Genomic DNA, 18,187 nt, shown 5'->3' with positions numbered 1-18,187 from the left:
TAGCTCTAAGAAATAAAAACAACAAAAATCAGCATTATATTTACAAAACTTCTATACTTTTGTGTTAAATGATGTTCTATACTTTTGTGTTAATTTTTCTATTCTATTAATTCTATTATTGTATTAAATTCTATTATTCTATTAATATATTCTATTATTCTATTATCTATTATTCTACTATTCTATTATTCTATTATTGTATAAATTTTGTAATATAACGCTGATTTTTGTAAATATAACGCTGATTTTTGTTGTTTGACTTCTGAATTAGTATTTATTCGGCGTGTTATTGTGTCTTAACATGAGCATTATTTACTGTCTATCTGCATAGTGTGACATGTCCCATAAGACTGAGATTTTAATGGTCAAATCCATGTTTCAATTAAAGGAAATGTATGCACAGTCTTCTCATTTTCACTTCGATTAAGGATTCTGTATATACTAGCATAAGAAATATATTAGTTCATGCAGTGTTATACATCAATATTTATAGACGATTGTTGTGGCTATGTTTATTATAATCTTGTTCACCGTAATGGCTGGAGTGCCTAAACCATCATGCTGTGTAAACAAAACTCAAATTTTCATCTCTGCATACCGCTCCACTAGTGTTTAAACCACTGAAATGGTGATTAAGGTAGAACATCTTTGGTAAAAATTTACTCTACTGTAACCCTTAGCGAATCTTCTTATATATATCAAGATCGTCACCTGGAAGGATCGGCACCAATTTCAAGATGACTGCTACACAAAACCAAAATAAGAAGTCAAAGACGTACACAAACTCGGTATCCATGTACACACCGACCTATTTAACTTAAAAAAACAGAGAACTGCACAAAATAGGCATTGTGCACTGCCTTAACTTTGTCCATGTACACACTGATCTATTTTCAGTTTAAGAAAATCAGAAAGTTAAAATTATCATGTTAACCAGAAAAAATTCGCCATTGTCTTAACACACAGAGACAACCAAAAATACATATTTCCTAACATAAAAACATTAAACAACAAATCTTTTCACAAAAATTAACACACAGAGACGAATAAATAAATGAAACGTCATTTTTTTAACATACCTTTTTTTTTTTCACATGCATACGTTTAGGCTTCCCACCACCATCTCCTCCATCCTTCAGGTAAGCAATTCAATTAAATTTTTCGCCTCTTAGTCACCTCAGACATACTCAAATGATGGTACCCACACGAAAATAATAGCAAGTTCAAAGTACAAGACAATATCACTTACGTGCAACCAAATACAGCAATTGAAAAGAATGGTAAGAACCAGAAACCCGGGTCTGTACAAAAGGGTTACTATTACAAAAAAATAGCCCAAAACTAAATTTATCACAACACGTTGGCAATATTTGACGAAATAAATTTTTTTAATTGACAAAAACTTAATTCCCCCCTCAAAGGCTACTTTTGCCAACATTATCAACATTAGGGTTACCGAAAAACTTATTTGGCACAATGGGCTTCCAGATTTCAGGAACAACCAATACCACTTAGCGATTTTTTTCGACAGAAACCAAGGTGTACCATACAGTAAAGATTAGCCACATCTTCATTTACTACTGTTACAACATAAAATATACTTCTTTTCTAGATTTCAGCAGTTAAATTCAAAAGTTTAAATATCATATTGCTTATCATAATCAAATTTTATTTTCTGTATGTAGCTAACAATTACTTATGTGTTGCTAGATAAATGTTACCAGATGCAGTTAATTATTTCTTACTTGCCTATCTCATGAGACAAGTTTTTTGCTGCTCCTGCAAGACAACTTTACTTTGTGTTGCAAAATAAATTCATTCTCACTTTTTTTGGACATTGCCTACACATTAAATATAAAATAGTTTTCTGATTACGTAAGATGTGATTATCATAATTTTGTTTCTCTCTTTATCTTGGCAACTTTATATGTTGATTCGGTATCCAGGTTACCAACCAGTGGCTGATTGATAAAACTGCTCATATGTTCAGCTGGTGGTTTGAGTTTAGTTTCTGACATAAAAAATTTTAAAAGGCATCCTTCAGGTTTATTTTACTACAGTCAAAACTCTTTAATCCGGACTAGTCGGGACTTCGGCGATTCCGGATTATCGGTTTTTTCGGATTATAGATCATCAGTTTAAATCTGGTAAGATGGCATGCAGAAATTATAAAATTAAAAATATGAAACCGTAATTTATGAAATAAAAAGCAATTATGATCTAAAGGGTATCAAAATTTACAAAAAAAAAAAAAAAAAAAAAAAAAAAGCTTTATATTTATTTGTTTACTTTATTAAACATTTCTTTCAACACGCGCATGCGTAAAGCACACATTACGCATAGTCGAAATTAGAAAATTGCAACCAGAAAACTATTTGGGTTATTCAATTACGGCAAAGCACACAAGGGCTATCTGCCTAAAGGGAGGGATGCCTTCCTGGAGGACTTTATAAGGGAAACTGACTCGTATGCACATTACACATGGGGAAAACCACGAAAACGCCCATGCAGCCAGCCCGTTCGCAGGATTCAAACCTCGGACTGAACTACCAGTTTACCGCTCGGCCGCTGGTGGGCATAAAACCATTTGATGTGTATTCGTGATATTTATAATGACGAGGAATTTGATTTAAATCATATCAAAGACGGAGTACATCGAGATGAAATACTACATTTAGTAAGGAATTATAAAGATGAATAAAATAAAAACATCTGCCCTGAAGATAAGGATAGTGCTAACAGATCAACTTCCAGTTCATTGCGTGCTGCGTCCCCCCCCAAGCAGAGCAGCGTGAAATTGATAAACATATTTCGGAATGATTCGAGAATCAAAGGATATGTCTTTTTCCATTTTTTGTAGCAATTTCACTTTTTATTTAATGGATATCGGAACATGCTTTCGCTTTGTAGATCCTTTGGTAGCTCCAGAATCAGAAATTCTTTTTGACATAATCAAAAGTTCAAGATTACTTTTATAAAATTGCTCTAACAGTCTGCAAAAAACAATAAGCCGGATCCAATTAGAAGATTAAGGAAGAACAAAATCTGCAACATTAACTGAAATAGATAATTTTAGCTTAGCTTATACAGTCTGCTATACATTAAACGTGCATGTGTACACCTATTATGCGCATGCATAGATGCATGCGCAGAAAGTTTGTAGCTTTGAGGTCTGGATTATAGATCATTCCCGATTATGGACGTCCGGATTAAAGACTTTTGACTGTATAATCGAATAATCAAATAATTGCTACTCTGTTTATGGGTACTAAATGTTAAAATATTTTAAAGGCTTCCTTTAATTTGCATTCTTATAGTCATTTGTTTAAATTTAATTATGAATTCTATTCACATATAGTAATTGTGAGTGTTTTTTTTTATTTTAGGTGCTGTGAAAGGGAATGGCAGAGATCCAGTTTATCAAGAGTTCTTATATACATAAGAATACATGGATATAAGATTGTTTTTCAGGAATTCAAAGAAAATGTAATAAATTGGATTTATAAAAACTATTTTGAATTTTGAAAAGTGTTTTTCCTCTGTTAATCATAATATAGTGTCATAAATTTCTGAATGCGTTTATTTTTCATCCAATTAAATAGGTTTACAAAAATTTGTCCTATTAATAGATATTGCAAGATTTAGCATTATTATAAATATTTATTATAACAGATTTAGCTTAACTACTTTTTTAGTCTCTCTGCAAATGAAGTCACAAAGGTAAGTGGTTAGATATTTTTCTGTATTCCCCATTAAGTAATTTTATCTGGTAAATTACCATTACTTATATACTAAAGGTGAAAGAATAAGCTTTCCTTGAAAATACAAAAATGTTTAGACATTTAAAAAAATTGGTATACGTAAAAAAATTCTCAAACTGCCACATATGCGAAACTGAAAATGTTATATATGAAATATTTCAGAAATATAAATATTTTCACTATTTGTTAACTATAATGCACTGCATTTGTTATATATAATCACAGATTAAGGTAGCAGTGCTTTTCTCACTATGATTTTTCATGTATTTTGATTCATAAATCCACGTATTTTGATTTCTCTTTTGAGACCGAATACAAAATAAACTGAACATTCTCGTTGACACTCAGTGTTGAATAACAGCTCACCTCATTCTGCCTTAATTGCATGGTAAATAGTAGATTTTTTTTGGAGTTTTTCTGTGTTGCATAAAATGCAGATTTAAATTTTTGATATTGAATGTCATATAAATGGCAATTATTGTATTATTTTGCTCTGAAATGAATGGTTAGTAATAAAATTCTGGATGAGATAACCTTTAACATGCACTAGAATTTACAAAGTTTAATTTGGTGCTGATTTCAACTGGTAAATTTCCTTTTACTGAATTTTGCATAAACTAATACCAATGAACCAGTGCAAATTATTTTCAGAACTTTTTATTGTAATCCAAATCTATTAGTCTCGAAATGTGACTTCATATCGTCAATCGTAAACTTGTTTCACGTTTCATTCAAGTCTTGCCATATGGCAAAATTTAACATATTTACCTTTAAAATCTAATCTATTATCAATTAACAAGCCAAGCTATTTAAAAGCAATACACACAGTTCTTAACAAAGTATTTTTTTTACTTTTTAATCTGATTGATTTAAAATGCATTTAATTCATGATATATCTAATTAAAAACATTTAATATTTTTATATAATTACATGATATATTTCTTCACATTTCAAATATATAGAAGATATATAACTTTCTGGTGTCAGTATCTTATAAAATGTTTTGCTATTTCCACTGCCCCATCTGTATTGATAATCTACGCATTTATAAACTTTGAGCATTTTTGAGTGACTGCTAAAATCTGAGGCCAGATTTTTTTTTTTTTTTAGTTGTGTGAGCAGAAAGATAAAATTTTAGAAGAGCTTCTTGAGTTACCTTTTGAATGATGTAAAGAATTGTTAACATAATGTCAAGAACATAATTTTTACAACAAATAACACAATAATAATAAATTACAGCATTCTCATGTTACGAAAATATATTTATTTATTCTGTGGCTAGGAATTAATTTAGTTTTAAAAATACAATTTATTCCTTTTAACAATTTCCCAAGAGTCTCATCAAAACACTAAAAATTCTTTACATGTTTTAAAGAAAGATGCTTCCTTTATGTACAGATTATTAAATGGCTAATTTTATTATTGAATTTTTAATACAAATTAACTGAAATTAGATACTGATTTTGTAAAATAATTTAATTATGAATACTTCAATTTGGGGGCTACTGAATGTTTAAAAATGATCGAAAGATTTTTAATATCTTAAAAATAAAAGCAAAATTTTCAATTATAACATTTTGTATTAATAATTTATTTCAATTTACTTGCTCAGTTTTAATATATTCACAAATTCAGTTTTAAAAACAAAATAAGTTATTTAAATATTTTCAACATTTCTGATTTTTCCACAGTAACCATAGGAGAAGGATTTGAAACTGTGTAAAATAAGTGGGTTTTAGATGATCACAATACCTTCACATACTTTCACTGGAAGTTTCCTCTGTATATATACTGGGATGTGATATTAAGCAGTTGACAGTATGTATTTAAGATGTTAGAGAGATATTGTAACTAGCATTTCAAATCCTGATAATATCCCATATGCTGTCGGTGGGACCTAGATAGGATGTCCTAAGGATATACTGGGATGTGACATTAAGCACTCAGGAGGATGAGTTTAGGAGGAAATTGGGATATTACGGGATGTCCTGAGGATGTAGTAAGTAGTATTTCAAATCCTAATAACATCCCACATGCTGTCAATGGGACATAGATAGGATGTTTTGTGGATATAATGGGATATGTTTAGGAGGTTATTGGGATAACCTGGGATGTCCTGAGGATGTAGTAAGTAGGAGTTCATATCCTAATAACATCCCGTATGCTGTCGATGGGACTTAGTTAGGATGTCCTGAGGATATACTGGGATGTGACATTAAGCACTCGGGAGGAGGTGTTTAGGAGGTTCGAGGGATATTCCTGAGGATGTGCATATATCCCGCGATCAGCATCCTCGGGATATCCCAAGGATGTTTTTGGGCTATGTGGGAATGTTCTCTGACACAGATGGAAACTTTCAGCCAAACAATGTACCTTATCATCATGCAAAATTTATCTCACATTAGTCTGAAGAGAATGATCTTTGATTCAAATCATTTCCCCAGCTAACTCAGTCTTCTGATCTCAGTCATATTTAGCATTTTTAACAAAGTGGAAAGATCACTTGAAAACTTGGAAATGCTATCTTCCAATCTAAATGAAATCAAGACTACCATTAGGCCAGCATATGCTGATATTTGTAAGGAATGATATCAGCACAATGTACACTCCAGACCTAAGAAAATATTAACTGTAATCAAAGCTAAATAAGGGAATGTCTCTAACATTTTCTCTACTTAGTGTACAACATCATTAATTACTTGCACAAAGCTAAATCACTAAACACTAATAAGTAGGATGATGTGTATTCTCTCTTCTTATCCTAATTTTAATTCAGAAAGATATTATCGCAGCTAAGAATTTTTGGAACCAGTTATTAGAAAGCCATACATAAAAAGAGCCATTTTAGAGTCCCTCCCTCCAAGTTTTCCAAAGTATAAGAAATATTTTTAAAAATCTGATAGGATATCTCATAACTAATAGCCATGACAAAGAGGAAGCTTTTGATTTATTCGGAAAAAAGTATACAAGTATGCAAGTATTTTGTTTTCCAAATTATATTTGCTTAACTTTTTAAACAAAAATTTCATTTATTAATTAATATTAGTTACTTTTAAGAAGAACATTCCAAGTTTCTTACATTCTAAGCTTCAGAAATGCAATATATTCTGCATTAAATCTTTGAGCAGCCTCTGCAACTAAATTTAAATCAGCATAATTCTTTTATTAAAATAATATAATTTATTAGTACGAACCCAACTATTTCATAAATTTCAGAAGATCTTCCTTGACGCAGATTCAAATGCCATGCACCAGGATTTGCTTTCAATTGAAAATAGCCCTGGAAAGAAAAAGGTACTATTATTTAAGTTTCATAGATATGGTACTTAAGTGTTAATGAAACAATCTAAAGCATTACTTATTATGTAAAAAATATTTATTACATACAATCATATTAACTAGCTGTTCATCGCAAAAAATCAATCAATAAACCAACTTACAAAGGACCTATTTACTTAGGTTTTTTTATTCTTTTGTAAGGATTATGTTAATTTTATTAACAGTTAAGTTTTAAGTTAAAGTTCTTTTCCTGTCAAATTCTTAACTTCAACTTACTACTTCCGGCCAGAATGTAGTTTTGAAATCTTGCTGAATATTTAATGAGGAGGAGCGGTATTTAAACAACGAAGTTACTCAGAGAGAATCAGAGTTTCTGATTTACGCACGTCTGCCTTTTTGGCCACTCTCTCTCTTAAAGCTGGTATTGCGCTCAGCCGTACTCAGGCCCTTGTTAAGCTTCGTAGTTAAATAAGTTAAGGGGCCAACTCGATTTGAATATTGATAGCTTCGGCTATATTTCTTTAGTCAATCTTAGTTTTAGTTTAATTCTTAGTCTTTTGAGTTCAAACCCAAATGCGGGCTTTGTACACTCCCAGGCGGGGTTTTGTTAGATCTTATTATAATAATAAAGGGTTAGTTACCCTTCTATCTTGTTGTTTCTTGTCACCGAACTTAAGCGATTATTCGCTTATCAGTTCTTAGATTTTTCACTTCCAACATTAACTTAGAATTAGTATGAGGAACTCTACACTTTTATTTTGGTGATAATTTTTCAGAGTTTGCTTTAAGAATAGATTCAAAACAATTGTTTCCTTTAATAATCTTGTATAAAATACTCTATTCCTGAAGAAATTTTACTGAAGCTTCTTGTATTGCTATCAAATTCTACAAGACTTACTTTAAAATTGATGTAATAATATTATAATTTGTCTCCAAAAATCTTGCAACTCTGAATAAACAAAATGAATGCATACAAAAATGGAGATACTCCATGTTAAAATTTAAGAATTAATATGAACCTGATTTCTTGATATTATAATGCACATGGTTTCCAGATTATGGCAAGTTTCAGAAGAGAAGTAAGAACCAAAAACTTAATATTTTATTACAAAAATAAAAATAATAATAAAAATTAAAAAAAAAAAAAAAAAAAAAAAAGAGAGAGAGGAAAAAATGGGGGGGGGGGAGAAAGGAAAAGAAAAAAAATTCTGAAAGCTTTCAGATTTTTAACGTTTTGTGTGTTACCTTTATTTATTAAATATCACGTTCTTCACACTTAAAATTCGATTCAACAGCAATATCACAAAATAATTTTAAAATAAAAATAAGTAAATAAATAATAGTAAGTAAATAAATAATTCTGTAAAGTCTTTAAAAAAATAAATAATTCTGAATTATGGGTATAATAAAAAACCATGAAAAATCATTTGGAAGGCATACTCAGTATACAGAACAAATACTAAAAAGCACAAATACAAATGACTATGTATAAACAATAAAATTCTTTTTCACATAAATATCATGTATGACATAACTAAATAAATACACACCAGATTAGCCATAACAATTGTGTCCATCATCGAGGGAGATGTATTAGTTCCAAGAACAAATTGCAGTCCTCTTGGAGGATTTCCTGATGACTGTTCAAAGCAATGACCTAAAATTTTTTTATCACATTCACTTTAAAACACTCAAAATATTTTAAAATATATTTCCTATATTAAAATATAGCTAAATGGTGAAAGAACTAACTCAAAGATTATTTTTTTTAAAAATAAAAGGTAATTGATAATTTGCCTTACTTAAGCAAACATTTAAAGTACTTTTATATAGATTCCATTAAAATAGTGCATAGGGAAATAGAGAGTAGGGTTACTTTTTTAGATATGATGATTTACAACTGAATTAAAATTTTTAAAAAACCCCCTCCGAAAAAAGGAAAGGTCACAAATAATGATATATAACTGAAATTCATAATTACATTTACACAAAAGCATTATTAAAAAAAAGCTGATGTGTACAGCAAATGACTTTCTTGTACAGAATATTAAATTAAATGCATTTTTTCCTGCAATTCATTTAAATGTACTTCCTCGAATTTCATTACAAATATAGTTCTCATTCAATTATTTCAGTTCTCACTTTGCAGCAAGGCAAAAATACATAAAAACTCAAAATATTTTTATTAAAAACTGAAAGATACAGAAAACCATAAAACACCAAATACAGTTAAACAATTAAAAAAAATTATAATTAAAATTACAGCTTCTATGCAAAAACAAGCAATTCGGCCAGCAGGCAAAAAGACAGATTTTTCAGTGCAAACAACTTTAAAAAATTTTTTTGTCTTACTCAAAAAAAGACACTGAAGGTAGAGAAAGACTTAATTCTCTATTCTGCAAAGTTTCAAATGTAAACAAATATGGCTGCTATGGTTAAAAAAAAAATAGGCTTAGCCCCAATTAAACAACTTTTAAATTGCTGATAATTCTAGAATTTTTGCTTCCAGATTAACTAAAGGCATAAAAACCTTAACCTGAAGATAAGAATAACATAATTCAACCATTTTTAAAGCAAAAAATGCACAATTTACAACATAGAAGAATAAAAAAAAAACTGAGCTTATTTGAGCCAAGTAACAGAGTGGGTGTATATATATATATTTACAAGGGTTGTTCAAGGTTGACCGGGACTTTTATTTCTTCAGAGGAAACAGATAGCACAAGAAGCACCAGGGGCATAGCTAGTTTCCAGCGCCCAGGAACAACTGAAGAATTTGCGCCTCTTTCCGTGTGCCAAAAATGGAAAACATTTCATTAAAAAATTTCGTAAAATGAATTTGGTGCTTTTTGGATGCTGCGGCCGGGGATAGATGTCTCCCCTTGCCCCACCCTAGCTATGCTACTGAGAAGCACACAACTATGTCAGCTTTTCAAAGTATTCTCTGTATGCGTCGAGGCACCGTTGTCATCATTGTGGCTGCTCCTTGATTCCTCTGGCATAAAATGAACTTGGTTGCTGTCGTAGCCACTGGAGGACATCATTCCACAGTGCTTCATCTGTCATGAATTTCTTCCCTCCCATATGGTCTTTAAGGGGTACAAACCAATGATAATCATGGGGGGGGGGCTAAATCTGGACTGTAGGGGGGATGGAGCAGAACTTCCCAGCACATTTTGGCCAGAGTTGTCGTCACATTAACCGTGTGAGGGTGGGCATTGTCATGGAGAAGAATGGTATTTCTATAGAACATGCCAGGACTTTTCCTGCGAATGGACCACTAAACAATGTGGAGTAATACTGAGCATTAATTATGCTCCCTTTGTCCAGGAAATCCACATAGATAACATCCTTCATGTCCCAAAAGACACTTGCCATGATTTTTCCAGTGAATGGCTGCATTTTGCTTTTCTTGGACAGCGGGGAACCTTTATACCGCCACTCCATGCTGCTTCTTTTGGTGCCTGGGTTTGAATTGTGCAACCATGTTTCATCACGTGTGATAATGGATTACAACAATTCATCACCTTCAACTCAAAACCAATTCAGAAGCTGTTCACAGACTGTCATGCGTGACAACTTCTGATCAAATGTCAGCTGACAGGGAACCCACCTTGCACAGATTTGGTTGAAGCGTTAAGTGGTCATGAATGATTGTCTCAACACTACCAACACTGATATTCACCTTGGCAGCAATATCCTGCACTGTCACTCACCAGTTCTCAAAAATCGTTTGCTCAACCCGAGAGATATTCACTGGTCTGACTGCAGTCGAGCGAATGTGTCCATGCGTTTCATTTGTCACCAGCTCCTGTTATTTGCAAAACTGTTCATACCATTCGTACACTCTTGTTTATGACATTGTTTGTTCACCATACTATGTTCGCAATCTTCTGAAAATTTCAGCTGGTTTAACTTTCTCCTTCACAGGGAATTTGATCACAAACTGCTGCTCCACAGACACACTGCTTGCCACCATGTTCACTGCAACGGCTGTGCATGCGCCAAATATGTCATGCCGAGTGCTATTTACTCAAGAAGGAATACATTACGTCACCTGCAAGTTTCATCATGATCCAGCTATTCATCTATTATTTACATACAAAAATCCTCGTCAACCTTGAACAACCCTTGTATATACTTCTGGTGCGACCGATTGCAACCAAAATAGGAGGTGCCCAACTAAATGCTATAGCAGTCTTATACAGTCAAAATTTGTTAATCCGGAATGATCTATAATCCGGACCTCAAAGCTACAAACTTTCTGCGCATGCGTCAACGAATAATGCGTTCACGCATGCGCATAATATGTTTACGCATGCGCGTTTAATGTACAACGGACGGTATAAGCTAAGCTGAAATTATCTAATTATCTATTTCAGTTAATGTTGCAGATTGCATTGTTCCTTAATCTTCGAATTGAATCCGGGTTATTATTTTTTGCAGACTGTTAGAGCAATTTTATAAAAGTAAGCTTGAACTTTCGATTATGTCAAATAGAATTTCCGATTCTGGAGCTGCCAAATGATCTACAAAGCAAATGTATGTTTTGATGTCCATCAAACAAAAAGTGGAATTGCAGCAAAAAATGGATAAAGGCATATCCTTTGTTTCTCTAACCACTCCGAAATCTGTTTATCAATTTCACGCTGCTCTGCAGGGGGGGGGGGGACGTTGCGGCGCACAATGAATTGAAGTTGACCTGTCAGCACTATCCTTATCTTCAGGGCAGATGTTTTTATTTTATTTGGCTTATAGTTCCTTACTAAATGTAGTATTTCATCTCAATGTACTTCGTCTTTGATATGATTTAAATCAAATTCCTCGTCATTATAATTCGCTTCCGATAGTGAAGAAAGTGACACAGAGGTTATTGAAAACGAAAAAATTTTGATTGACAAATTAGTCGGTATTCTCGACACAGCAATTATAGGACTTGAACAGCGGAACTTTGTAACTGAACAAGAAATTATATCTGTTTATAGAATTAAAGAGAAAGTATTATCACATAAAACAAAGCAACTTAAACAACTTACATTGAAAGAAATGTTTAATAAAGTAAACAAATAAATATTAAGCTTTTTTTTTTTTTTTTTTTTTGTAAATTTTGATACCCTTTAGATCATAATTGTTCTTTATTTCATAAATTACGGTTTCATATTTTTAATTTTATAATTTCTGCATGCCATCTTACCAGATTTAAACTGATGATCTATAATCCGGAAAAATCGATAATCCAGAATGGCCGAAGTCCCGACGAGTCTGGATTAAAGACTTTTAAGACTGTATACAAAATTTTCACTGTTCTGAGGCTACTTGTTTTTGAGTTATGTGAGATTCATACATATGTATGTACGTACAGATGCCATGAAAAAATTCTTTTCTGAATCAATTTTAAATCAGTTTTATAATTCCGTTTGATGGGAGGGAAAGAGTCCTTTATTCTGTCCTTACGTACAGATGTGACTCAAAAACATCATTGCATTCGATATTGGTCAAAACTGACTTCGTACAAGGAAGTAAAAATTAAGCTATTACTAAAATAGTTATCATTTATACTGACAACTGAATAAAAACACAAAGTCATAAAATTTTCTGTAGATTTAAGAAACTCAATGTTTTAGTGATATTAGGTATTTTCTACAGAATGCACCAAAAGAAATATTCACCACCTATAACATGTTTGAAGATCAACAGTCATCTGATATGCATTATATTTGGCAGCAGCAAAAGAGTTAAACTTCATTGATGGACATTTTTGTTTTGTTTTATAAATGAAGGAAATGAACTTTCCAACAAAACAAATATCAGTTCATGCACAGGATTATTAGGATTACAGCAATGCATACAAAATTATCTGCCTAGGAGGGATGCCCTTGAAAAAGACTTTCTAAGAAAAATAGGCTCATATTCACAACATACAAGGGGAAAAAAAAAAAAAAAAAAACACTATGAAAATTCCCATATGGTCAGCCTATTCTCCTAGATTTTAATATAGGTTAAACTGTCGGTGCTCAGTAACTTTACAGCTCAGCCATGGTGGATAAAGACCTTTACAAGCCTTAAGCACTTAAAAGATTCTGGTGCCCCCCACATATGATTATGCCACCTTTTTCTTCATTCCTTCTCTCTCTCTCTTAGTTTAGTTGTATCATGAATTCCATGATAAAAGTGGCAATGAAAAATTTTTTGGTGCCTCCTTTCCAGAATGGTTATGGACTTTTTTCTGGTGCCTCCTTTCTTTGATGCCCTAAGCACATGCTTATATTGCTTAATAGTTTATCCAGCCCTCAGTTCAGCCATTGATGGGTATCGAATGTCAATTGATGGAAAAAGAATAAGATAAAAATGCTTTGAAACTTAAGGATGCATAACGAAGCATAATTTATGCAAAAATAAAAAGGGCTAGCCATTTTTACCTATTTTTATATTGCTATAAATATACTGTTCAATTTATGTCATTAAGATACATTATACACTTGTATCTATGAATAGAAAACAGTGAGAAAGAATTAAAAAGTACTGGGTTAATGCTTTATATTAGCTTACATAGCTCTATATTTCAACACTTTTTTGTAGAACAGTAGTAATGACGTAGATAAATAGTTGTATAGCAAATCATAAATAGTAATACTGTCTTATCATATTGAATTATGCAGTTACGGATAATGGCTTTTAGTTTTCAGATACTAAAGCATGAAGTGTCAAGTAAACAAGAAACTCCTTTTATCACAACACTTTCTACAGGACAACTCTTTAGTCTCAACATGTTTTTAATACAAAGGTGTCTCCTGCAAATAACATGTACTAGAAAGGTTTGGTGTGGCTGAGAACATTTAATATAAAGCTTAAGCAAAGAACTACAAACTGATTCTTGCTGCCCAGTATGCGCCAATGCAACATACAAGACCCCTGTTTCGGGGCCTCTTACACATGTTGCAAGTATCACACAACCTGCAGCCTAATAACTATTCATCTTCTTGCCAATATGCAAGCGTTTGATGATGTTCCTCACAGATAAAATTGTTTAAATGGTTTTTATCCAAGTGTGACAGACAGCCAGAGCATGAAAAGTCAATGATATCATAATTTCAATCTCAGAACAAGCCTAAACTCGTTAACATCGATAGAGGATAAAATCTGTTCCTCTAAAACATCTGAAACACCCATGTATATGAATTTCTGTTGGAATGGATTTCTTTTCCGCAGCTAAGTAGAATAATGCAGCATTAACAACAATCTACTTAAGTGAAGTGCTCACCTCTTCCTTGGGGATCTTTGTATGGTTTCCCCACTGTGTGCAGTTTCAGATACGGGCAGGATTGTAACTGCGAGTATCAATAGCTAAATGTTGATCCTAAACAAAGGAGCATTCAAACAAGAGAGCTACTTTAGTCGCGTCTAAAAGATGATTAGCATGGAATTTTAACAATTCCTGAAACCAATGAGCCATTCACTAATAGGGAAAAGCATCAGGTAGAAAATAGATGCAGACATTTGGGTGACCTGCCAATGTCTGAATGCATGGGAGATATGGATGACTTCACTGTGAAAGGATTAAAGTGAAAGTATTCTCCCTGCAGACAACATAAAGTTTTAAGTAGCCTCTGTGGGTAAGATCTCTTATATGAGATGTGTTAGAAATGTAATGTATACCTGACACTTTATATTTCAGGATCTGAAAAATAAATAGTCATTAGCTACAGTCACACAAGCTCAATATAATTCAAGCACACAATATTGTTAGCCACCTTCTGACATATCATGTCGATCAGCTAAATTGTGAATATTCTCTCAGTTCCAATATAATAAAATTTACTAAAATGATTATGAAAGTTCTTATCTTTAAAAATTTTGATTTACCTTCAATAAGAAGATGCTCAAGTTCAAAATCAGCATGGACAATACTTTCCACCTATCAGAGACATGTTTACATATAAAAATATTTCAATATTGTCATAATAGAAGACTGAAATAAAAATTTTATATAAGTTAACAAATGTTAAAAATTATAAAAAAAATCTAAGTATAAAAATAAAAACCAGATGATATAAAATATTTTCAGCTGATACATATAAATATTCTTATCATTCCCATTAAAAGTGAAAATATTAACATAAGCATATACTAATGGAAATCACAGTTGAAGTATTTGTTATCTAATATCAGTTTTCCATGTAACATGCTAAAACAATAATTTAATAACTGCACTTGAGCTGAATGATCAAGAAGTATCTCTTTTCACAGTTTGAGGAAAGCACAGCTACTGTCAAACTTTTCCAATTAAAATCATTGGAGTGCTTCATAAATTCTTATAAAAATGCTTGTAAATACACTTTATCTTTTCCTTTTAAATTCTTTCAAAAACTTTTCGCATATTAACCGAGGTATATAACACATTATTTTTGTTAGTACACGAAATCAATATTCTTTTTGTAAATTTATTGAATGCATATTTTTACTAAAGGCTTATCGTACTTATTAGTACGTGAGAAATCTGAAGACTTTCCAAAAGATTTCCTGTTACATTACCATTATTTCCAAAATCTGAACACCATTAATGATTTTCTTGTCAATGTATTATTATTTTCAAAACCTGCGAAAGAAGCAACTGGTACCTTATGCAGTTTTAAAAAAATTGCCTAGATTTTATAATAGCCTTTTCAGTACACACACACACACACACACACACACACACACACACACACACACAAAAAAAAAAAAAAAAAAAAAATTAATTTCTGATTTTGATTGCATTTCAACATTTCATACATAACAACAGATTTTCATCATTAACCCTTTGTAGACAAGAAAGAAATTCTACTTAATGCAATACATAAAAAATGTTCACTGACAAGAAAGAAATTCTACTTAATGCAATTATACATAAAAAATGTTCATGCAAATGGTTAAAAATACGCAAGATTTTGTTTTCTCGGATAATATGTTTATATATATTTCTATACAAAATCTTTTATGTTGAGAGGCATAATTTAACACATTTGGAGCAAATTGCAAGAATTCTTGTATTTGGCAAACTAAATTTATTTCCCAGCTATGAGATAATTCGTTACTGATGATTACCTTATCCAAATCATTGAGTACAAGTATTTCCATAGCAATTGCATGCAGTGTTTAGGTGTTTGGGATGCAGAAAGAGGATAAATAATATACTGGGTGCACAAAAATGGATCATTTATTTCTCAAAATATAGATACAATAGCTAACTGTTTAGAAAGTATATTTTTTTAAAAGGTTTATTCTATTCTCTTAGAAAATGTTATAAATGGACTGCTCAAATTTGTGTTCAGTGATTTGTGTAGGATTACTGGAAAATAACACATCACACAGGAGTTTCATTTATACATGCAAAATGGATGCATATTTTTTGTCTATACTTCGGTGCAAAATTAAGAGAATTTGCTCATTATGTCGAACTTTTGAAAAAGTAATGCACAGGTTTTAATGAAATTTAGTATGAATATACATTTATAACAGAGAAAGAAATGTACCATTCGAAAATCATTTTATGTACACATGATTATCAGTAAAGATCACAGCACAGGTATGTCCAAAATCCACATTCTGAAATCGAACTGGAAATGAGTCTAATATAGGGTGTGGGCCCCTCTCACAGCCAGTTAGGTTGCACAGAATGATGGCAAACTGGATGAGGCAACTGAGGAGTCCCTGTAGTCGTCAATCCAGCTGCAGCAGCATGGTAATTTTCAACTCCAGAATGGCTCTTGGAGGGGGATGGCAAGATGAAATTGCCCTTCCAAGAACATCTCAGACATGCTCTATAGGATTAGAGGTAGGAGATCTGGCCGGCCAATTCATGAAGCGAATATTCACATTTTTCTACTGAACCCTATGTGGGCAAACGTTGTCATCCATTAACATGAACTCAGGACCAATTGTGCCCTGAAAGGTTGAACATAGGGCTCTAAGAACTCTCTATACCTCATAGCAGTCACAAAGCCTTTGTCAAGCACATGCAGGGCTGTGCAGCCAACCAACATTGTGCCTGCCCAAACTATTATACCTCCACCATTGTAATGATCTTTTTCCAGGCACTCTCTAGATACAGGTATGTCAAGAATCAGTGTGCAGGCTGAATATCAACTCTTCTGTAAAAAGCATGGAGCTCCATTGTAATCTGTACCATGCTAAATGTTCTCGCTTGTGTGCTGCAGTAAGCAGGATGCAAACAGTGGGTCTTCTGGGCATATACACAATCTCATGACACCAGCATATACCAGTAGACCATGAAACTTGGGTTCCAGTGGCAGCATACAGCTCATGTGAAAGCTGTGAAGCAATCCTGTGTCACCGTGCTGGAAATGCCAAATAACGATTCTCATTCATTGTTGTGGATGTTGGTCGGCTTTTTCCAGGTCTTCTTGACATGGATCCAGTGTCCTGAAAGTGTTTTCTACAAATTGCAGATGATACTGGGCATTATACTGAGCTCTGTAACCACCTACATTTGTAACTGGCCTGCTTCCATCTACCCATATTTCTCGAACTCATTCCAGCATCCAGACATTCACAGCTATTCATTTTACCTGACACCTTTTAAAATTTACCCAACTCTTGCAAGGAACATGGCATATGTCATGCAGGAGTATGAGTACATAAACTGCCAAAAATCCCTCATGCACTTACATACCTTCTACAATCACAGCTTTTTAGACATAAAAATGTATAATTACATTTTCGACTGAGAATATTTGCATAATTCTTTTGCAGCATAATTAGTCACTTTGGTTCAATAATTTTTATAAAAATAGACATAACTTTCAAATTCTTTTAATTTTGCTTACAAGTGTAGTTCCGTATTATGTTGCAGTTAGCTATACGAGCAAAAATATTACTTCAATTCCGAGTATACTTGTGTGAATTTATTTACTGTTCTAAATTATCTTTTATGTCTATATTTAAATAAGAAAACAAAAAACAAAAGCACAAAATTGATGACAGGATCTTGGTCATGTGAACAGGTGCACTAAATCAGCTTTAGCAACAAATGTGTTAAAGAAAGTCTCATTAACTTTTATTCCCCACTAGCATTTCCTTCAACTTTAGTTTACCAAAATTTAGCTACATATGAACACATGTACATCTAAAAATCATGTTCTGACGA

At 32.4% G+C, this 18,187-nt stretch overlaps 1 protein-coding gene across 3 annotated transcripts in view; it reads right to left on the bottom strand.

The window, feature by feature from the left end:
* Uggt (UDP-glucose-glycoprotein glucosyltransferase) overlaps window positions 1–18,187 on the bottom strand; it is a 211,458-nt gene that overhangs the window by 53,213 nt on the left and 140,058 nt on the right. For all 3 annotated transcript variants that reach the window (XM_085819200.1, XM_085819198.1, XM_085819199.1), the window contains exons 28-30: window positions 14,905–14,956; window positions 8,592–8,698; window positions 6,957–7,042 (exon numbers count right to left, since the gene is read on the bottom strand). In XM_085819200.1, the coding sequence (XP_085675326.1) occupies window positions 6,957–7,042; window positions 8,592–8,698; window positions 14,905–14,956 (245 nt within the window). The remainder of the gene's footprint in view (window positions 1–6,956; window positions 7,043–8,591; window positions 8,699–14,904; window positions 14,957–18,187) is intronic.

Source organism: Stegodyphus dumicola, chromosome 6, assembly GCF_044657685.1.
Source record: "Stegodyphus dumicola isolate Sdum_Otavi_A_Nest chromosome 6, ASM4465768v1".
In the NCBI taxonomy this organism is placed as follows: Eukaryota; Metazoa; Arthropoda; class Arachnida; order Araneae; family Eresidae; genus Stegodyphus; species Stegodyphus dumicola.
Note: the sequence above shows the minus strand (reverse complement) of the source record. Positions and strands in the feature narration are given on the sequence as shown.